This window comes from Leuciscus leuciscus (genome assembly GCF_965113295.1).
Source record: "Leuciscus leuciscus genome assembly, chromosome: 21".
In the NCBI taxonomy this organism is placed as follows: Eukaryota; Metazoa; Chordata; class Actinopteri; order Cypriniformes; family Leuciscidae; genus Leuciscus; species Leuciscus leuciscus.
In genome coordinates, this window is record NC_138745.1 from 24,146,286 (window position 1) to 24,167,812 (window position 21,527).

The following is a 21,527-nucleotide window of genomic DNA, read 5'->3' on the forward strand; positions in this document are numbered from 1 at the left end:
TCCTTCTTTATCAAGGTAATTGTGTGAGATATTTAGGTTTATATGTTTTACGTGCAGCAGATCATTTACTATAGGAAATTTACATTTACTGTATATCCTCAATATATTTTGAATGGACATTTTTCTGAAATCTGACTGACTCTCTCAAGTGTAACAAAGTATCCATGTTATTAATGATATGTTAAATGGGACAGCTAGTAAATCCGAAACACTTTGCCACACCAGATATCATAAAGTGGGTCATTCATTGCTAATCGCAATCACATATAATTATGTGCGTATTGTTAACCGATACTAAACTAATTAAGTTCATTAAAAGCAATAATAAATGTAGCAATTTGGATTATATTTTCAAAACCAAGAGAATAAGATAAGAGTCACACTTCTTCATCTTTATTCACACTATTTAAAGTTTCAGATAAATAAATAAAAATTCATATTTGTTGTTACGTTATTTAACTAACGTATCAGAATTCATATTTATTTTGGCGTACACATAGGCCTGTATAATAATATCACGTCATTTTTCCAAATTGTGAATTCAGGTCTTCAATTAAATGACTAAACAAATAAAAGTAAGATATTTGTTGTGTTATTTTTTAACTAACGTTTCAGCCCTAAATAAATAAATAACTAAATAAATGTTACGTTATTTTCGTATTGTAAGAGGCGTCGCCAGGATCACTTTACGTGTACGTCAATGGGGAGAGAGAGAGAAAGAGAGAAAGAGAGAGAGAGAGGGGATGCTGAAATACTGAAGACTGTGCCAGGATCACAGTCAGTCCTACTATCAGCGTCAAAGATCCTGGAAATGTGCAGGTTAGTTCATTAAATCACATCTCAATCTTTACACATAACGCAGATCTTTAAAAAGCGCAGAGGATCACAAGCAGATAATCAAAAATAAGACAACACCCTGGTGCTCTTCATGAGCAGCATCTCATCCACTAACGCTAGCAGAGAAGATAACATCTAACGTCAATCACTATAGCCACATAAATGCTTTTCGACATAATTTTAATGTCAATGTCATATCTGTTCGTGTAAATTTAAAGCGCACCATCACTGCTGTTGTTGTTGTTAGCCTAACGTCAGCTCAGCTAGCTCGTGGCCGCTACGTTAGCTAATGTATCGGGATTCGCTATAGTGAAAATTGAAGGGTTATCGCGGTGTCTGTGGTATTTAAAGAGAAACATGTCAGCAGTGATGTTTCTGGTGTTCGATACATATGTTGGCAGTAGATTTGATGAAGTAGAGATGGCATATTTATCGTTTAGTTGTTAGACCGACAGTGTAAATAAGCCTGTCTGTCATCTGGACAGAGGGCATCAGCTCCTTAAGAGTTTATAAGGACTGAAAATCAACATTTAATTTTTAAAAAGGCTAACGTTATATTCTTTGAAGGTGTATTATTTTCCAACTTTGCCCCTTTAGTTATCTTAGCGTGCATAATAATATATGTTTGGCTGATGTTTCTCAAATGAATAGACTTATGTTAAATATCTATTTTCTTTTGCTAATAATTAGCAATATTTAAACATCTCTCCTCCTTTCTCCATTTTATGAACACATTTAATTTCTCAGAGGATGATTCAATTATTCATGAGACTATTTTTGCCACTCTTTATTTGCTTAATTTTACATAAGCATGTTTTACATTTGTAAATTGTAATGCATAAACATAACATCACAATTAATTAATTTCACCTTCCTCTGCGGATCTGCCGTGTTTCAGGAGAACTGTGAATACAGTGTTTAAGTGGTTCCATCAGTTGTTGACAGTTTTTATTTTACAGTCAGACATCATTTATAACCAACCAGAACTCTTTTTCAGTGAAAAGAAATAGGAAAATGACATGAATATTGCAAGTAAAACAGATTTTAATAAATGGATACCAGCGTAAGTTTGACATGAAATGAGAAATCATGATTAAGAAAGAATGCATTACATAAGGAAACAGAAAGAAAAAAGGTGGTGAAGTGTGGGTGTGCCGGGAAGGCTTGGGAATTTTAGTTGTCTTCGTGCTTTAAAACAGTGTCTTGTGAAAGTAGAACAGATGCGACATTGAGTTTAGTACATCTGACTAAATATTTGTTGTCTTAACTGTTCTTCTGATTCGGTTTAGTTTTGAAATCATAGTTTCTCAGTAAAGAGCCTTGCTATGTCAGGCTATGTCAGGCTATGACCTATAACCAAAGGGCGATTGTGTCCTCCTGGCGTTTGTGAACAGGACACATGGAGCTATGGGTTTGTTGGGTCAGATTGCACGCAGTTCTATTGATTATTTGGGACACCAGTAGCCCATGTAGAGGTGAACTGAGGTGCACGCTGCTGCCAGTTTAACTTTACACACATGAAAGATGCGTTCAGATTGTGAAATCAGAGATTGATCTAGTTCAATGGTTCTCAACTGGTGGGTCATGACCCAAAAATGAGTCACAGGTCTGTTCTGATGGGGTCATGGATACAAAGCAATGCTAAATGCAAATAGTCATGCAGCTAAATAAATACACTACTGTTCAAAGGTTTGGGGTCATTGAGATTTTATTCTGAAGGGACGCTTTAAATTGATCAAATACATGATACATTTATATTGTTAGAAAAGATTTCTATTTTTAAATAAGTGCTGTTCTTTTGAACTTTATATTCATCAAAGAATCCTGAAAAACTATCACTGTTTCCACAAAAACATTAAGCAACACAACAGTTTTCAACATTGATAATAATAGGAATTTTTCTTGACAACTAAAATTAGCAAATTACAATGATTTCTGAAGGGTCATGACACACATTAGACTGGAGTAATACGGTAGCTGCCAAAAACAAATAAATTACATTTTAGGAAATTAGAAAACAGCTATTTTAAGTTTAATATTTCACAATATTTCCTACAGTGTGAAACAGTTTCTACAGTTTTTCAGTGTGAAAACACACTGTGATTTTTATAATATAAAAGCAGTCTTATGAGCATAAGAGACTTCTTTCTAAAACTTTGGCAAATCTCGCCCACCCCAAACTTTTGAACAGTAGTGTAGACTTTCAACTTTTAAAAGGAAGGATGAAACATTTTCCATATCTTTTGTGGTTGAAGTCACAGGCGTGTATCCAATAAAACACAGGCTGCATCTGAAATTTCATACTTTCCTACTATATAGTTTGGTTTGTAGACACAGCCAACTTTGGCGTGATTGTTTTCACCCTCAAAAACCATAACATGTTGCATTAATAGTTTTGCATATTATTTGGCTAATGCAGTTTATGGTAATATCAATATTTGATTTTGATTACATTTTTGTTTACTTTTGTATGCTAAAGAAAATGTGTGCTTTTTGTGTAATCTCACAGGTTTATCTGTCATGGATGCAAATATATTACCAAAATTCGCCTCCAAAGACGAGGAAATTGACTTCTGGAAGGCTCTTTCGCTGAAGTACAAGAAAAAGTAAGTGGCGGTACAGTGAGCAGCACTGAGCTCAGACACAGATCAGGTCTCTGTTTTGTAGTCTGACGCCTGAGAGTTTCTTTCATGTTGTGCTGCTATTCATATTTTCTTTCTTTTTTTGAACAAAAAACAATTGCTTGCCCTGAAGCAATGCATGTGAATGCTGGGAATAAAACCAATGCAACCTGTTCCCTTACACAGTGACGGCCATATCAAGGAATTTGCTGAATGTTTGAAGACTTCTCAGTCACATTAGTCTGTTTACCTTATGCAATCCGTCACAGTGGGAATTTCCTTGAATCGGTTTAGCTTTTGTGATTTGATATAGACTCCCGCTGCTAATTTTACCATTGAAAAACTCTTAGCGGCATTGTAATGACAAGCTTGTTGCTTGGTAAATTGCATCCCAAAGCAGCATTTCTTAACTCCAGTGTGGAGCGTTTCAGATTCCCTTTATGTAACCACCCGGATCATTGGCAGGAAAAGGGGCGGCCGATGGCATTTACACACACAAAAACTTGGTACACCCAAGTTTGCGATTAACAGTCTTCTCTATGGGTTACGTCTGATTACATAAAAAAACAACTGACGGGGGTTTAAAGCTCAAAGAAATCCCTCTATATAATCTGAATGAGAGATTCAATCTACATTTGTTCTTTTTGGATTGTGTGACATCTGTCTGTCATATCCCAAATCCCATAGATCTACTTGGACCGAGGGAACCAAGCCATAGAGATTTGTGGAGTGGGCTTTTTTGATTTGGGCTGGTTTGCAATCACCCAGAACACACTAGCAACCACTCAACAGCATGCTGAAAACACCCAGAACACCTTAGCAACTGCTTATAAATGGTTACCTTGTGGTCTGTGTGTGCCATCATATAGTCACATTTAAAGGGGCTTTATGTAGAATTCAGAAACCCTTGTTATTAGTTTGTTTCGTGTGTCATAGAACGGAAGAGATGATGCTCTCGGGAGCGTGTGTAAACGTCACATCCTTTTGATTTTCAGTCCTGACTCAGTTCCTGAGTCCTTTACATAAAAATCAGCCTACAGGCTTTCATAGACAACCTAGGAAATCTGGGAAGGCATAGTTTAATTTTTTTTTTACATTACAAAGTTACATTACACATTGGCATTAAAAAAACGCTATTAACACATGACTATTCTTACATATAGCCCCTTTAACTAAATAAAACGCTATTCACACATCTGTTATTTTCATTGAGATACTATTTTTATAAATATTTTTAATAAGTTTCTATTTCTGCATTTTCTATTTTCATTTTAATTAAAGTTTTAGTAATTTAATGCAGTTTTTTTTTTGTAATTTTTTTTATTAGTTTTTGTCTATATAGGTTTTATTCATTTTTATTTCAGGTTTTTTTCCAGCTGTTGAATGATTAAAAACGTTGACAGCCAATCAGAATCCACTTGGCTTTAAAAAGCTTGAGCATTTGAAGAGGCAGCCTGCAAAGCACACTTACAATAAACACAAATGTATTATGTGCTGGTGTGGACGCTAATATAGTTTTCGTTATAATTATTTTTACAGTTATTGTTCTTGGTGTGAACGGGCCATAATACAATGTTAAATGATGACATCAGCTCTTCTATCAAAAAGGGGTCATTTGATTTGCCTTAGAGCTGTTTTAGCAAAGCACATCATAGTGTCTGCAGGGTGTCTCTTGTTCATTATGATCTAAGACACACATTTGAAGCACAGGCTCCTCTAGGTCTCACTTGACATGCGATACTACCCAGTTCTGACCCGCTAGTAAAACACCCTAATCAGCACTTCAGAGACTGAACAGAAATGAGTCGCAGATGTTGTATGTTGCTGATTCTCTCCTGTGCTGCCAGGCTATTATGTACTTTTCCCACTCTTGTGGTCTCCTTTTCCCTAGATGAACAGGTTGTCCTACCCTGTCTCCTAGCTCACGTGGCTGTAGCATGACTGGGTAGGGAAATATTGCTCCGATGCCATTTTTAGAACCTTCCCATAATGCTGGCTGGTGATTACATAAAGAGGCCTAGGGCAGCGCTCTCCACTGGTCACTGGTACACTGTAAACAAAACTGTTTATTTACAGCAGATCTGCTCCATGAACCCTGTCTCATTCACACTGTGCTAGTTACAGAGTCAGCTAAGATCACATTCAATAAATAAGTTATCTGAGTATTTATTTTTTCTACTCTTTATAGTCTCTTATGCTCACCAAGGCTGTATTTATTTGAGTAGAAGTACAGTAATATTGTGAAATATTTGTAATTTGTAGTTCAAAATACTATTTTCTACTTAATATATATTTAAAATATAAATTATTGCTGTGATTGCAAAGCCGTATTTGCAGCAGCCACTAATCCAGTCTTCAATGTCACATGATCCTTAAGAAATTGTTGCTGATCTGATGCTCAATACATTTTTATTATTATCAATGTTGAAAACTACAGAGGGACATGGTGATGGAAAAATATATTTCAATGCTTTTGTGTTCCCGTGAGATACTTTGCGTTCGCTCGCAAAATCTTTGCGTTCGTTGCAAAACCTCCCATCTCATATTTTTCCCCTCATCATGTCCCTTTAGGGGCTCTGTAGACAGTTGTGCGGCTTAATATTTTTGCGGACATTTTTTTTCTTTCAGGATTCTTTGATGAATTCTAAGATCAAAAGCACAGCATTGTTGTGAAATAGAAATCTTTTGTAACATTTTAAATGGTTTACTGTCACTTTTGATCAATTTCATGCATCCTTGCTTCATAAAGGGCCGTTCACACCAAGAACAATAACTATAAAGGTAACTATAACGATAACTATATTATTGTCCACACCAACGCACAATGTTCTTCTGTTCATCCTGAGCATGTGCGGCAGTTTTGTCATCTGTGGCTTTAAAAGGTTGAGCTCTTTAAAGCATGGATTCTGATTGGCCGTCAATGTTTTGCCAACACTATCGTTTCTCTGTGCCGTTATTGTTATAGTTGTGGACTTTTCTTTTATATTTAGATGTGAACGGGCCTTAAAAGTATTTATTTCTTAAAAAAAAAAAAAAATCGTATTGACCCCAAATTTTTGAGTGCTACTGCAAATTAAAATTTAAGTCACCTCAGCACTTCCCAAAGTGAGGTGTGTGTGGTTTAACAGAGCATGTGAGCATTTGGTGTTCAGTAGGCTAAAGTTCAAGGCAAGCCTTGTTTAAGAAATACAAAAGGATAAAGCTATTTATATTGTGTTTTATGCATATGTCATTAGCTAAAGGTTGCTAAACAGTATCCTGATGTGTGTGTTCAGTTATAAGGAGGCACACGAGGAGTTGCTGGAGTTCCAAGAGGGGAGCAGAGAGCTAGAGACAGAGCTGGAGACACAACTGGGCCAAGCGGAGCATCGCATTAGAGACCTGCAGTCGGACAATGAGAGACTGCAGCACGAGCTGGACTCTCTCAAGGTGAGGAGAGAGCTAAACACAGGCTGAGCATGTGTAAAGAACATTAAAGCGAGGGCAGGTCTTTGCTTTCTCTTTCCTGTAGGATAAGCTGGAGTATCAGTATTCCCAGAGCTATAAACAGATCTCTGTACTGGAGGACGACCTCAGCCAGACTCGAGGCATCAAGGAGCAGCTGCATAAATACGTCAGAGAGCTAGAGCAGGCCAATGACGACCTGGAGAGAGCTAAGAGGTCAGAAGGCGTCATCTTACCCTTCATCACACATTTCCAGAATGTAAACTGTATCACTGCCAAAATACTTCCCTAAAGATAACATAAAGTGGCATTAATGTTGCATTTAAATTCCATAATGTGGTCTAGTTCCTTTAAAAATGATTATTTAAAGGGAAGTTAAACTACCGTTCAAAAGATCGATTTTGGGTCAGTGTCTCTTATGCTCAAAAATATGTAAAAACCGTAATACTGTGAAATAGTACATTTAATTGTCTATTTAAATATATTTTACAATGTATTCCTGTGATGGCAAAGCTGAATTTTCAGCATCATTACTCCAATCTTCAGCGTCACATGATCCTTCAGAAATCATTCTAATATACTGATTTGGTGCTCAAGAAACATTTCTTATTATTATCATTATAATAACATTATTATTATTATTATATTGTTATTATTTCTTAATATGTTGAAAACAGTTGTGCCATTTAATATTTTTGAGAAAACCGGGATACATTATTTTTAGGATTCTGTGATGAATAGAAAGTTAAAAACAGCATTTATTTGAAATAGAAATATTTTGTAACATTAGAAATGACACTTTTGATCAATTTAAAGCGTTCTTGCCGAATAAACTGATTAATTTCCTTTTTTTTAATCTTACTGACCCAAACTTTTGAACGGTAGTGTTTGAGTGCATGTTGGCTGTACAGTATATATTTGTTAGTTTTTTGTCAGTTTTTTGTGTGGATTTTATTGGTTAATATGATTGATTATTATTGGTTAGTAACATTTTCCCCTACTCACACAGCCTTTGTTACATCAGAAAAAAAAAACTTCTGGGAAAGTGACACTTAATCGATTCCGATGAAAGTTTAAAAAAAACAATTATTTTTTAGAATAATGTACACTTGTGAATTGTCCACAATTAGACATTTATTAAGGAAATAAATGGTGTCTATGTCATCTTTAAAGAGTTCTGCCCTCGTATGCTTTTCCACTACTCTACAGTAATTTATAGTTTTATTCTGCTTTATTCTGGTACCACAGAGCCACGATTACATCTCTGGAGGACTTTGAGCAGAGGCTGAACCAGGCCATCGAAAGGAACGCCTTTCTGGAGAGTGAACTGGATGAGAAAGAGTCTCTCCTGGTGTCTGTGCAGAGACTAAAAGATGAAGCCAGAGGTATTTATCGACTTTTGTCATGCGTAATTATAGCTAGTTCCTCATTCTACGCTTCTCAAGTATGTGCACAATCTGTTCTGTCAGTAAAAGGATTTTCCTGCTTGATTGTGGAATGAAGTCATGTTACATACTCATCAGCATTATTGTCTGCAAGGGAAAGTTATGGATCGATATCTTGCACATTGTCTTAACCCACGGGTATGTGACCGTTTTGTAGATTTGCGGCAAGAGCTTGCGGTGCGAGAGAGCCGGCCGGAGGTGATGAGAATGTCGGCCCCCAGCTCTCCGACTCCAGACAATGACAAAACCGACTCGGCGGTCCAGGCTTCCCTCTCTCTGCCAGCTACACCTCTCAGCAAGAACCTGGACAATGCTTTCACTAGCCAGACGGGTAGACGGATAGATTTCTCCCTGAGACGTATGCAGTGCCACACGTGTTTGCACGACTCACTTGGTTCTTGTCTTTTGCAGGTCTGGCCAACAGCTCAACTAATGCAGCCCTCACTCCATCTGCTAGAATATCAGCGCTCAATATTGTAGGCGATCTACTGCGCAAAGTTGGGGTGAGTAAAAGCTGTAGACTGAACTTTTGATCTGAACGAAAGCTATTCAGACATATAATTGTTTTGTTTTTTGATCGCCGTTTGCGTAAACGAATTTGGTGTTTAATCCAAGAGTTTGTTTTGTTTCTTAGGCTTTAGAGTCTAAGCTCACAGCCTGCCGAAATTTTGCCAAGGACCAGGCAGCCAGGAAGAACTACGTCACAAATGTCAACGGCAATATAATTAACGGCGACCTTTCAAATTACTCTCACTCGCTCCACACATCCTACTTCGACAAAGCGTGAGTTGGCCATTTTGTTCTGCCACATTTCAGAAAAAAATCAATCAATAAACCATTAGATGTTGATGAGCAGTTACCTTATTTGCTCTACGTTACACATAATTACATTGTGTCCTTCTGATTTCAATCGGAAGCAATTGTACAATTCGTTTCGCATAAAGGGCTATAAACAAAGATGAAAAAGTTGCTCCAATACTCTGCTGTTAATTTTCTTGTGTGAGGACTAAAATGAAGGGCAGATTTAAGAATCTTAAGTGTATCTAAGTGATACAGAAATAAAATTCTCTCAGACCTGTGTGTGTTTCTCTCCTCAGCAGAAGAGAGAGGGTCATTTTCCCTGCGTTGCTCTTGGGTAAATGATCCAACTAGCAGTGTTATGTGGGGATTCATGCATGCTAGTTAACAACCCCCTGCATTTGACTTGGAGTACAATAATCCACTAGGTTAAGATCATATCATCTCCACTAACATCTTTGGTGGTGGCTCTAATTGTCTGCGAAGGTGCACTCCATAAGTTTGCTCAAATGTGGTTTATTTAACTGAATCTAAGAGGACTGGGCCAGTGTTTTGACTCTTACCTGAAGATTCAAAACAAGAAAGGCCCTTTTAAAAATCCTGACATTTATGGAGTTCACCCTGAGTGCTAAACTACGAATTTCTCTCCTCATCTGTCTGTCGGTATGAACTGAATTGCAGGATTAGACTGTTTGGTTAGTCATTAGTTAGATCATGTTCATTCTTCTTGTTAAAGTCAACATGAAACAACATTCGCAGCTCACTTTACTTCCATGGCGTGATACATTTATGAGTGAAACTAGATGGTCAATGATTAAAAATATAGGACTGTACTTCATTTTATCCATAGGGTAAGAGAAAATTGGGCATTATTTCCACTGCCATTCACAAGTTTGATTTGTGTTTTTATTGATTTATTGATCAAAAACAGTAATATTGTGAAATAGTTACAAAATGTAGCTGTTTTCTATTTTAATCAATTGTAAAATGTGATTTATTTCTGTGATGGCAAGCTGAATTTCCATACTCCAGTTTTCAGTCACATGATCGTTTAGAAATAATCTTTTTGTGGAAATCGTAATGCATTTTTTGAGGGGAATCTTTGATAATTAGAGTGTAAAAAAAAACATAAATTTGAAATGGTAAAGACTTAATGTTGTTACAAAATATTTCTGTCACTTTTGCTCCATTTAATGCATCATTGCTGAATAAAAGTATAATTTTCTATTAAAAAAGAAAGAAAATAAATTACTCCTAACTTTTAAATGGTAGTGTACCAGCACAAACCAGTTAATCTACAGTAGCTAAAGCTGAGCATGGCTGGACAGGTTGAAAAATGTAGTTGTTTCACGCCAATTTTAATAAAAGTTTATGAAGACAGACATTTTTTAACATGAATCCAATGAATCATGCCTAGTAAGAACAGGAACTCGCATTACGAAAATAAAGTGTATCAATTTTAATTTCATGTTGACTTTCAGCATGTTTAATGAATAAGAAGCTTTATTGTCATTTTATGCATTTGACAAATAGAGTCATCTCAAGAATCTGCGAGTGTCTTTTGGATCAGGAGGGTCTAGATGATCCACACCTCTACCACAGTGTTACGGAGCTCACTGCAGTGCTGAATCAGTGTGTCCTGGGAAACGGTACAGACAGGACGTCCAGGGCTTGTGTTTCTGCTGCGTAAGACTTAGCAGATCTTTAGCTGAGCTCTCTACCGAAATCCAGAGAGTGTTTAGATCATAATAACAGGACGGCAGAGGGCCTTTGCAGTCTCCAGTATACTTTAATGATTTGATTTTGTAACAGTGTAGTACTATTACGTTCATGTGTTTCAAGGCAACAAGAACAGACACAGCGATGTGTGGCTGATGACGGTCATCAAATTACCTTTGTACTGATGGACAGTAGAGTGTTTGTGTCTGGTGTGTCTCTTGGGGCCGTATTGAGTGGTCTGGGCTGTTTTAGGCCTGAGAAAATATACAGTTTCAGAGCTTGTTCTGCTTGCTTATCTACACCAATTCACTTGCATATGAGCTTTGCTGCGCATATTAACTGTCCTTTTGGTTTGAGGAAACCTGCTTTTTTATGCCAAATCCTGTCTAGTTTATCCAGTTGGTGTGGAGTGGACTTCAAAATAATACTAGCAATTCTAACAGTAGTATGGTCTGATGGCTTGCATTGTGCATGGCTCAAACGCCTCATTTGAAGCATCTAACCTCAGTCTTATGTTTCTGTGAGCACAGCAGGACAGTGAACGGTTTGGACCCCGGCGCAGTGACGAACATCAAAGCCCCGCCATGCTCCAACTCTCCATCCGGCCTGGTGCTCACCGTGTAACACTTAAAACACTCTCACTCCATTACATCCACTGAAAGAAGCACTATACAGCAATATAACTGTTCCTTTTAATACACTACTGAATCTGTGTCGAGATTACAGTGGGTTACAACAAGGTTAGTAATGCCCAACTGTAGCAGCACCTCATACTAGTCTTTGTTGCAATATCCTACATTTTACTGCTGTAATACCTGTTAATATTGCCTAAAGATGTATATACCCATCTAATATATTTATGGTCACTGTTAATTTAGATATAAGCATATACAGTATGTACATAATTTAGTTTTCTGTATTCTTTGCAAATGTGATGTCTTTTACCACGGTCTAAAAATGTATTTATTGCTGTAGTGTTGGAAGGCAATGTATGTGAGATCTGAAAACAAAAGGGAATTTACACTATTAATATATGTTGTGCAACACATGCAGTGTTTGTGTATAAGAAGGTAGAGCTGATATATAAATTATATACTGTATATTGAAGGAAAAGGGAAGATGAAGTGTGGCGATCTGACTATCTAGACTTACATGTGCACTTATATCCCCAATTGTTCAGTCTTGGTTCACAAGGTCATTTTTTTCCCTGGGTAAGATTTACATTAAGTGCTAATGTGTGCCTTGATGAGTGAACTTACCATAATTTTTGTCCCTGAAACGTGGAAAGATTAGCTTTGGCTTCAGCAGGTTTGCATTTTGAACATTGTTTCAGTCATATTGACAATTGACTGCTTTAGTAATACTGTTTGACACTTTTTGACTCAGGTTGGTTTCCCAGCCTCATAGTATTTGTTGGAATTATCCATACATTTATTTTTTCCTTGTTGTGAAGGACAAATCTTATTCATTTTGGTTTGAATTGTGCAATGTGTTTAAAAAAGGCACTTTTTGTTACTTTTGCGTGCTCAAATAAATGGTAGTGTTCTCATGAAGTCTGTGTTATTGTAACAAACATTAAAATAATAAACAATAATGTAATATTACAAACAGAAGAACCTCAAAATAAGGCTTTTATGCCAACCTGTTTTTTTTATTTTATTATAATTTATATTGCATTTATTAATATTTTTAATTGGCTATTATTTTTATATTTATATAGATTTTATTGGCTTCTAGATTTAAATTATTATTATTATTATTTATTTAGCTTAATTTTATTTCAGTTTTAGTCATTTTAGTACTTCAACTTATTTTATCTCAAGTTAGTTGCCATGACAATGTTTCTAATCTTTGTTTAAATTTAAGATTTAAACACTTTGTTATTCTGGTTGAAACTTTCTTCACACCCTGATAGCAATCAATAATAGAAGTGGTCTAAATATTATACAGGGTTCCCACACATTGGTTAACTTCAAATTCAAGGACCTTTAAGGACTTTCCAGGTCCAATACCCTCAAATTCAAGGACTTAATGTGGGGTCACATCTGTTGTGTCCAACAACAAACGTTGAGGTACCATCATAGTTTTGTGCGCGCGTGAACGTCATGGCAACGTACAACACAAAGTACCTCACGCGGGAAACACTTTACGTAGCGCATAAATGCACGCAACTAACGTAAATCAAGCAAGCTAGTATGCATGGGCCATGAAGTGTTGGTGAAATAACACATTAGCGGACCGGAGTGAATATGTAATTTTTTTCCAGAAAACTTCTTGCACAAAATAAATTCAAGTACTTTAAAGGACCTGTATCTATCTCTATGTATGTTTATTTTCAAAAACTTTCCAGGGCCTTGAGAAAAAAAAATAAGATTCACAAACTTTCAAGGACCCGTGGGAACCCTGATTAAAAAATGTATATCTTCTGTGGAAGTCTCGGGACCAAAAAATGTTTGTCTGAACATTGCAGAATCTGCGTTCATTCATTTTGGAGAGCAGGATCTAATGCAAAGCTAGCTTGCTATTGCTAACCTCTCCGAAATTGCCTACCCTACCTTTAAATGAAACAATTTCATCAAATATATTTTATTTCAATTAATGACAATTATTATAATCACAGTGCAACAACTGATTTATCCAGATTTATTTTTGTAGGCTTTTTTAACTGGTGAAATCAATATTAAATGTTTATTAAATATTCATAAAAATGTTATGTTTATACAATCCAAGCATCTTTTTGTGGCATAATTGAGGAACGTATAGTTTTGGCCCATTAATTCCTGATTTCCACCATTTGCTTCATTTACAGTTCATTACATTTGTGTGATGTAAAATCCTCTTGCAAATCCAACTGTTGCAGTTAAATATGATCAAGGTAATTATTGCCAACAAAACAGCTATAGGCTTTGTATTGTGTTTGGCTAAATTGTACTTGCTGTATCACCCATTGACTTTCCATGCGACTTCTGTCCCACTTTAGCAACAACAAACAAAATCTTATTGGCAAAAAATGTCCCACGTGTTCCTGGTCAGTGCTGGTTTCCTCAGTTCAGGGAGTAGTCATCATCTCAGCTTCCCCCTGCTCTCTTCTTCTCTGTAACTTCATCGAATTGTCTCTGTCTTCTTTCCAGCACCTCCTGTCGCTTAGCCTCATTTCGGGATCGCTCCTGCTCCCTGAGATCTGCCACGTCCTCCATGAACAAATGCCTTCGTGCACAAGGCACAATCATCATATGGGTTATCATCAGACATCACAGCAAAGATATTATTTATTATTTTTGGATCTTGGTTATAATGTATCAACACGTGCTTTGTCTATACTCATTTTAACACTGCCCTACGGCACAATACTATGGTCTATACACAATCTGTATTATTTCACATTCTAAACACTATTACAATAACGTTACACATGCACAGTGTCAATGTCAAAGGGGTGTGTTAACGTTATCTCACCTATTCATAAATGCTGTGGCCAAACCTACGAGCAGTGTCCCAAAAAGAATCGGCTTTGTAAGGCGCTTCCCAGTGGATAGTTTGGACTGTTTCATGCTGGAAATTTATAGTCGTTGTGAAAGCAGACAAAACAGCCAAAGTCTCCGTGAAACAGTAGTTGTTCTGACATTCACACGGATGAATATATACTGCACATATTAACCCCATGCACTACTTCCGGCTCTTGCGTTAGAAAATAGATCGCTTCATTTGTTTGAGATATTGTCTTACGAAGTAGAGGGAATGCTCTAAATAATTTACCCAATAAAATTTAATGTTATGATATTTTACTGGTGAGCAGTTTTATGACGAATGAACTTTAGATCAAAGGAACTACAGATGACGGTTAATGCGGGGAAGTATTTACTGACGGACCAGTCGTGTTGAGCAGCTTCAGTGATGGGAAACTCATTGATCACATAGATTTTCTGGATTAAATTCATTTGTATTTATAATCCGAAGATAGACCGTTTCTGTAGACGTGAAAGTTGAATACTAGAAGTTTGTTGCAGAAGCACAAATGACTTTCATCAGCATTATTCTGCACGAGTAAGTCACGTCTGCATCCGTCTCATAATATTTTCTTAATTGCTGTTTTTATTGTTCTCGTTTAGTATGCATTTTTAAATGTGTAGATGTACAGTATAGTATGGTGCATTGACATCTCTCAGTATTACGAACCTTTTTTTATATATCTATCTATCTGCCTGTATTACAAACTTGTGATATAGCTTTACACTGTTATAAAACTGCCTCTATCTATCTATCTATCTATCTATCTATCTATCTATCTATCTATCTATCTATCTATCTATCAGTGCACGTGGTAAAAATAAAACTGATCTCTATCTGTCTGTCTTTCTGCAGGTGTTAAACCCATGTTTCCCACAATCCATCTGTAATGGCAAGAAAGAATACATTTTCTGTGTCTGACAGGTTTGAGTTCCTGCAGGGGCTGGTCACAGAATTTCAGGACACTGACAATGAGGGTATGTCAATGCTTGCAGATGCACTGACTACATTATATATATATATATATATATATATATATATATATATATATATATATATATATATATATATCTGTGTGTGTGTGTGTGCTTGATTCAGTTTGTGCAATCTGTATTCCTTCACTGACAAACTATAATCTTAATTACTAGAATGCAGTAATTATTTACAGTTGTCTTTCTAATAAAAGCATTAGGTTTTCTGAAAACTGCATCATTTGTCTTTTCACTTCTTGGCAGAGTCTAAAGAGCAAGTGCTGGCAAACCTGGCCAACTTTGCCTATGATCCATCCAACATGGAATCTCTGCGAATGCTCCAGGTCACTGAACTTTTCCTGGACATGCTGACAGAAGAGAATGACAACTTTGTGGAGTTTGGAATTGGTTGGTATAGCTGTTATGTTGTAGTGTAATGTATCTATTTGCTGTTACAATCTGTTCACATGAATCAACAATGTTTGAAATCACACAGGTGGTTTATGTAACCTCAGCATGGAGCGCGAGTCCCGTGATCAGATCCTGCAAAGCGGTGGAGTCCCGTTAGTGATATCATGCCTGTCGAGTAATAGAGATGAGACTGTTCTCTCTGCCATCACTACTTTAATGAACCTCACCACAGCTGCCTCTCGCGCTGAGACCACAGACAGCGCAGTGGTGCAGTGCATGCTGCGCTTCTCCCTCACACAGAACCCGCGTCTCAGGAACCTGGCTTCTGTCTTCCTGCAGGACTACTGCACACAGGAACAAGTGGACAGAGCCCGCGAGGGAATGCAGGGACAAAGTCAATCAGTGGTGGGGATTCCACTTCCAAAGGACTGACTTTTGATTTTGCATGTAATTGTTCCTGGACAATTGCAAATGTTTATGTAATTTAAGATTATTTTGAAAAATTAAACCTTATTTTCTCAATAAATCGTATCTAGGTTTAAATATGTATGTGTATGTAATGTATATATAGTGCTGGGTATATTACAAATTGTAGTTAGTAAAGTAATCCATTACATTACACATTTACGGTAATATAATCCTGCTTACTTTTAGTTTACTTTTGACCTAACTTGTGTATCAAATTGATACTTCGACAGGACAATGTGGGTGTGTGTCAGCTTCTTTCGAAATTCATTCAATTTAAACAACTTTTTTTTATGTTTATCTGTATTTAAAATGTAAACATTTTAATAATAATGATCTGAGACTAGTATATCCTTTTCAATTCAGAGAAATTCAATCCTATTGAAATGGTAGAAGCAATGTCTTAAGATTTTCTCTAAGAATCACTCATGATGTAATGCTCACCAGATTTAATGTCTGTTCCTTACACAGGACAATGCGAGAGTGCACCAGTCACCTCCAAAAAAATGTTTTAAAGCAAATTTGCTTTATATGTATTTATATGTAACATATCTTTGTATAGTTTTAAATATTTAATATTTGTATATAGTGTTTGTATATATTTTACATGAAAGTATGTATAATAAAAATTTAAAAAAGAATTAAAAGTTTTTATTCATTTATCAAGGACAACACAGTGGTGAATGTGCCACTTAAAGCCAAACAGATCATTTTCATCTGCTGTCCCTTGGCTGACTAGATGTTTAAAAAATATAAACATAAAATACATTTATAAACTATGCAGACCTCGAGGGCCATTTCCCATTTGCTCCTATGTACATATGTAAGGCTAGAAGCTTACCCTGCTAATTTGAACCCAAAAGTTGACTCCAAAAGAATTAATCTGACTCCATTAAAGTTGTTATTCTTTAACCTCTTATTCTTTGAACTGATTGGAAAAAGTAGGATTTAACGTTTAGATAGCGCAAGTTAAAATCACTTTAGATTTCAACATTATCAGTGAAAAAGGAAATATTCTCAAACCCTTTAAAGCAGGCAAAGTTATTTATTGAGTTACATGTTTAAATGTACAGACAGTAGAATGGAACAACATACTGTATAGAAAAACCTAGCTGTAACAAATAATGCACTGCGGTGCAGAAGAGGCCGTAAAAGCCTTTCTTGTAGTATGAGGTTACGCAAATACCGTGTGCAGGAGTGACGGTTAAGCCGTTCTCCCTGACCAACAGTTACCTGTCATTCTTATAACCTGAGTAAATCATTGTTAAACATGAGTGGAATACCAACACCAACACCAAAACCAACTAACAGAGGAAACCAAAAGATATGGCTAATAGGTAGTGATCAGGACAGCAGCACATTGACTAATCTAAAATATATCCAAGTTTAATTTCTATAGTATTGTCCCTTGAGTAGATATACTAAAATGTTAGCTAAAATGTGAGGGGTGTAATCACTTTTGTGAGATACTGTATATATCTACACACACACACACACACACACACACACACACACACACACACACACACACACACACACACACACACACACACACACACACACACACACACACACACACACACACACACACACACACACACACACACACACACACACACACACACACACACACACACACACACACACACACACACACACACACACACACACACACACACACACACACACACACATTCCTTAATATTTGTGTGGAACTGTGATTTTTTCCCAGAATTCTTTGATGAGCAAAGTTCAAAGGAACAACATTTATTTGAAATCGAAATCTTTAAACATTTTAAATGTATTTAGTGTCACTTTTGATCAATATAATGCATCCTTGCTGAATAAAAGTATTCATTCCTTTAAAAAAAAAAAAAAAAAAAAAACTGACCTCAGCTGTTGTGTAAAGGGAGATTGTATTCAAAATCAAAAACAAATAGAAAAAGCAGCAAGATATGCTGGGATTGCTGTTCTACTAAAGGACACATGGGGGAGACGCTTAACACATTCAGGTCGTTTTTAAGATTTTCACTTATGCTAGATTGCCAAATGAGGTGTTCCTTTTACTGGAAGCAATGATTCCATAAATCTTTGTTAATTTTATGAAATATATTACACAGTCAAGTGAATGCACCCGATAATGACCACGAGAGGCATGCTGTGAATGACGGATTCTATTATTAGCTGCAAGGAAATTCAAAAAGAATGTCTGGGGTTTGGTCCAGGTCTTTAGTTTTAAAGTCTCACCCTAAATGATCCTCACGAAACTATGTGTTTGTCCAAACCAGAGTAGCCATTACTTTCCAGTAGACCCATTAGAATGCTATGAGAGGACATCTTTCCATATGGTCTCAACACTAGCATCAAAATGTTCACATCACGAGCCAAGCAGGAAAGCACCAAGGCCTAAATGAACACCGACAGGGCACACCTGAGATCACAATGAGGGAAACTACTTTACTGCCAACAAAAAGACTGCATGTTTGCCTTAAATACCCTATTTTGGAGTATTTGGATTCCCCATTTCAGTAATATAAAATTTAAAACATATGAACTTCAGATTGAATAGGGAGCAGATGTGCACAGAAACCACACAAGATGATTTTCATTTGAGATTGCTGAAGAAATATACACACTGATTAACAGTGTCATTTAAGTAATTTTGTATTATAGATTTATAAAGACATCTACCTAAAACTGGCCTAGTGTAACATGCATATTTTTTGATACTGATATATTGGTATATATATGGTTCCTATGATTAAGAATTATTTGGTTCCAAAAACAAATCATACCAAAATAAAGACAATTACGAAAAGGTACATGATCCTTAACATGTAAAAATGCCACTTATATGTTTTTAGAAATAGGGTAAATTAATAGGGTAGTATCATAGTAATATAGTATCATCATTATAAACATGGCTGATAAAACAATGAAATCACATGTTTTTGAGTAACAATATCCTTAGGCTGATCATTTAAAAAAAAAAAAAAATACCACAGGTGCTTTTGCAATCAGAGTCCAAGCTGTTTTTCTGTCTGCTCACGCAGTTTGTTCTTCTGGATCTGACCGAAATGAAGAAAAGAAACAGTTGTAGTGCTATTAAAGGGTTCAATCTGTCGACAGCAAACCACAAGGCTTTAAAAGCAAAGGTGTCATAGTAGCCCTCGAATGTCTGAAACCACATCAGTGGCTTTCATGCAGACAGGGAAATTGCTTGAATGTCTTCTGTCTAGAGACGAATGTGAATTGGCTCAAGAAAACACCATTTTTACATTTTCTTCATTTTTAACATGATGTACCCACAGAGACATAGAAAAGGGGGGAGATTCATTATTTAAATGCTCGCTGGAATGACTTTCTCTAGACTAAATGAATCATCTGAATTGTTTATTGTTAATAACTGTGGTGGTGTGCAGTGACTTTCATACTTTTCATATTTCATATCACTTACCTTGCCTGTGACAGTCAAAGGATATCCCTGAACAAACGTTACATAGCGTGGCACCTTGTAATGGGCAATCTGCAAAAACAACAGTAATATTTGAATGGCAAATAGTTGTAGTGTACATGTGCTGGATAACGCATAAAGCATGCTGGATGTTCTGACCTTTCCTTTGCAGAAGGCCTTGAGCTCTTCTGCGGTGCATTCCTGACCAGGCTTGAGTCTAATACAAGCACAAACTTCCTCTCCCATTCTCTCATCCTTCACTCCAACCACCTGTATAGACAACAGAGAGTTAATATTCTTTTCTAGCCTAAACCATCTTGCTTTCTTTACTGTAAAATGGAGGTTAAAGGAACAGTTGATGAGAAGTGCTAAGGAACATCAGGTTAAATAGGCTTTCTTTAGTTTGTAATGTTGCTGTTTGGGCATGAAAAGATCTGCAAAGTTACCAAGCACAAAGTCCACACCAAATTGAATTATTCTCTATATCAGTGCGCACTCTTTCTGAACTCCCTGAATCGCCTCAATTGTAGTCTTGAGGTTTCTTCCGGAAACGTACATGCAACAATATTCCTCATTTAAATAATTCCCACTCAAGGCATTTGGGAAAAAAAAGGGCTGAGACCTAGATGAGTTACGTAGTGTGTTGACACTTGCACGGTTATTGTAAGGGGAGTGACATTTGTGAAACGCACTCAAAAAGGTTGACCAATCACAACACTGGTTCAGCTGACCAATCAGAGCACATTGTGCTTTTCAGAAGGAGAGCCTTTATAGCAACAGGAACTAAGAGCATTACTGACAGACTGGGAAAAGAGGTGCCGCAACTCTTTTAAAAAAAACAAATATTATGTTTCTTTTAACATTCATGCATGAAAACCTATTCTAGTAGACGCCAAAAACAAAACCAAGACTTTGTAAAAGGGCATAATAGGGCCTCTTTAACAGTGTTGACCTGTGCTTCCTGAACTTTAGGATGTGTATGCAGAAACTGTTCGATTTCAGCAGGGTAGACGTTCTCTCCTCCACGGATGATCATGTCCTTGATGCGTCCTTCTATTTTGCAGTAGCTGTACTTGTCCAAAGTGGCAATATCACTTTATAAATGACAGAACAGTCATTGAGTCATGTAATGAATTTTGAATAATGTTTATATCTAGTAAGAAAAAAAATACTCGCACTTACCCAGTCTTGTACCAGCGATCTTTTGTAATGCACTCCTTGGTCTTTTCATCATCTTCCCAGTATTCCAGCATCACGCAGTATCCCCTGATCATCAGCTCGCCCTGAGTGCCCAGAGGCAGGATCTCTCCTGTAGCAGGGTTCACTACTTTTGCCTAATGGAGAAACCACCATTCAGTGTGTGCTAAAACAGATAATAAATATGCATGTGGAACATCTTTATCTAGTAGTGTGTGGAAATGAACCTCAGTATGGGGGCATATACATCCAACAGTGTCTGTCTTGCGCTCCATGCCATCAATTGGAAAGCCGCAGAATGTCACAGGGCTGTTTTCGGTTGTGCCGTACCCAATCTGTTCCAAAACACAAGGATGACACATCTATAATTTTTTTGTTATAATTGATTATTTTATTATTATTACATATAATATTGGATTATATAAATTATTATTATTATTATTAAACATTTAGAAAACATTTTAAGGTTTTGAAAAGATCAAATATATGTACATAAATAAAAGTTCACGTAACTTTATTTACTTAATTTTAAGGCAAAGGATTTCCTCACTTTTAAGTTTAGTCAGATGATCACCTTTTACAGTGTACAAATTGCATATTAATTACATATTACAACTACATGTTGCATACTAATTACATATTTTATAATTATTTATTT

General features: G+C 36.4%; 3 protein-coding genes and 1 long non-coding RNA gene across 8 annotated transcripts in view; 2 read left to right on the top strand and 2 right to left on the bottom strand.

Annotated features, from left to right (window-relative positions):
* The first annotated feature begins 696 nt into the window (after window positions 1–696).
* Window positions 697–12,413, top strand: ndel1a (nudE neurodevelopment protein 1-like 1a). 3 transcript variants are annotated; one of them, XM_082151193.1, is made up of 10 exons: window positions 697–819; window positions 3,347–3,443; window positions 6,734–6,887; window positions 6,970–7,118; window positions 8,151–8,287; window positions 8,505–8,678; window positions 8,759–8,850; window positions 8,982–9,130; window positions 9,445–9,482; window positions 11,395–12,413. In XM_082151193.1, the coding sequence occupies exons 2-10, from the start codon at window positions 3,358–3,360 to the stop codon at window positions 11,403–11,405; spliced, it is 990 nt and encodes a 329-aa protein (XP_082007319.1). In that variant the 5' UTR covers window positions 697–819; window positions 3,347–3,357; the 3' UTR covers window positions 11,406–12,413. The 3 variants fall into 3 exon arrangements, with proteins under 3 accessions (XP_082007319.1, XP_082007320.1, XP_082007318.1); XM_082151194.1 differs by having other exon boundaries at window positions 9,448–9,482; XM_082151192.1 differs by lacking the exon at window positions 9,445–9,482.
* Window positions 12,414–13,493: 1,080 nt separating this feature from the next.
* LOC309484847 lies at window positions 13,494–14,484 on the bottom strand. The gene is made up of 2 exons (XR_014200982.1): window positions 14,321–14,484; window positions 13,494–14,071 (listed from the first exon to the last, which is right to left on the bottom strand). It is a non-coding gene; the product is annotated as an uncharacterized lncRNA (long non-coding RNA).
* A 249-nt stretch (window positions 14,485–14,733) lies between these two features.
* armc7 (armadillo repeat containing 7) lies at window positions 14,734–16,846 on the top strand. Of its 2 annotated transcripts, none has more exons than XM_082151278.1 (4): window positions 14,734–14,917; window positions 15,227–15,348; window positions 15,607–15,750; window positions 15,839–16,846. In XM_082151278.1, exons 2-4 carry the CDS (start codon window positions 15,261–15,263, stop codon window positions 16,183–16,185), a joined length of 579 nt encoding a protein of 192 aa, XP_082007404.1. In that variant the 5' UTR covers window positions 14,734–14,917; window positions 15,227–15,260; the 3' UTR covers window positions 16,186–16,846. The 2 variants fall into 2 exon arrangements, with proteins under 2 accessions (XP_082007404.1, XP_082007403.1); XM_082151277.1 differs by having other exon boundaries at window positions 14,736–14,908.
* Window positions 16,847–17,243: 397 nt separating this feature from the next.
* acsf2 (acyl-CoA synthetase family member 2) overlaps window positions 17,244–21,527 on the bottom strand; it is a 35,846-nt gene continuing 31,562 nt past the window's right edge. Inside the window, exons 11-18 of one of the 2 annotated variants that reach the window (XM_082151249.1) lie at window positions 21,097–21,204; window positions 20,855–21,006; window positions 20,625–20,766; window positions 19,832–19,942; window positions 19,676–19,744; window positions 19,219–19,286; window positions 17,904–18,649; window positions 17,244–17,697 (exon numbers count right to left, since the gene is read on the bottom strand). In XM_082151249.1, coding sequence (XP_082007375.1) covers window positions 19,236–19,286; window positions 19,676–19,744; window positions 19,832–19,942; window positions 20,625–20,766; window positions 20,855–21,006; window positions 21,097–21,204 — 633 coding nt within the window. In that variant the 3' untranslated portion in view covers window positions 17,244–17,697; window positions 17,904–18,649; window positions 19,219–19,235. Of the gene's footprint in view, window positions 17,698–17,903; window positions 19,287–19,675; window positions 19,745–19,831; window positions 19,943–20,624; window positions 20,767–20,854; window positions 21,007–21,096; window positions 21,205–21,527 lie in introns of both variants that reach the window. The other variant, XM_082151248.1, reaches the window with a different exon arrangement.

Bases quoted from the DNA above. Each gene is read 5' to 3' on its own strand.
- ndel1a (XM_082151192.1), top strand. From the start codon at position 3,358: ATGGATGCAAATATATTACCAAAATTCGCCTCCAAAGACGAGGAAATT. The intron at 7,119-8,150 runs GTCAGAAGGCGT...CTGGTACCACAG, and splicing joins GACCTGGAGAGAGCTAAGAG to AGCCACGATTACATCTCTGG. The intron at 9,131-11,394 runs GTGAGTTGGCCA...CTGTGAGCACAG, and splicing joins ACATCCTACTTCGACAAAGC to CAGGACAGTGAACGGTTTGG.
- armc7 (XM_082151278.1), top strand. From the start codon at position 15,261: ATGGCAAGAAAGAATACATTTTCTGTGTCTGACAGGTTTGAGTTCCTG. The intron at 15,349-15,606 runs GTATGTCAATGC...ACTTCTTGGCAG, and splicing joins TCAGGACACTGACAATGAGG to AGTCTAAAGAGCAAGTGCTG. The intron at 15,751-15,838 runs GTTGGTATAGCT...GAAATCACACAG, and splicing joins CTTTGTGGAGTTTGGAATTG to GTGGTTTATGTAACCTCAGC.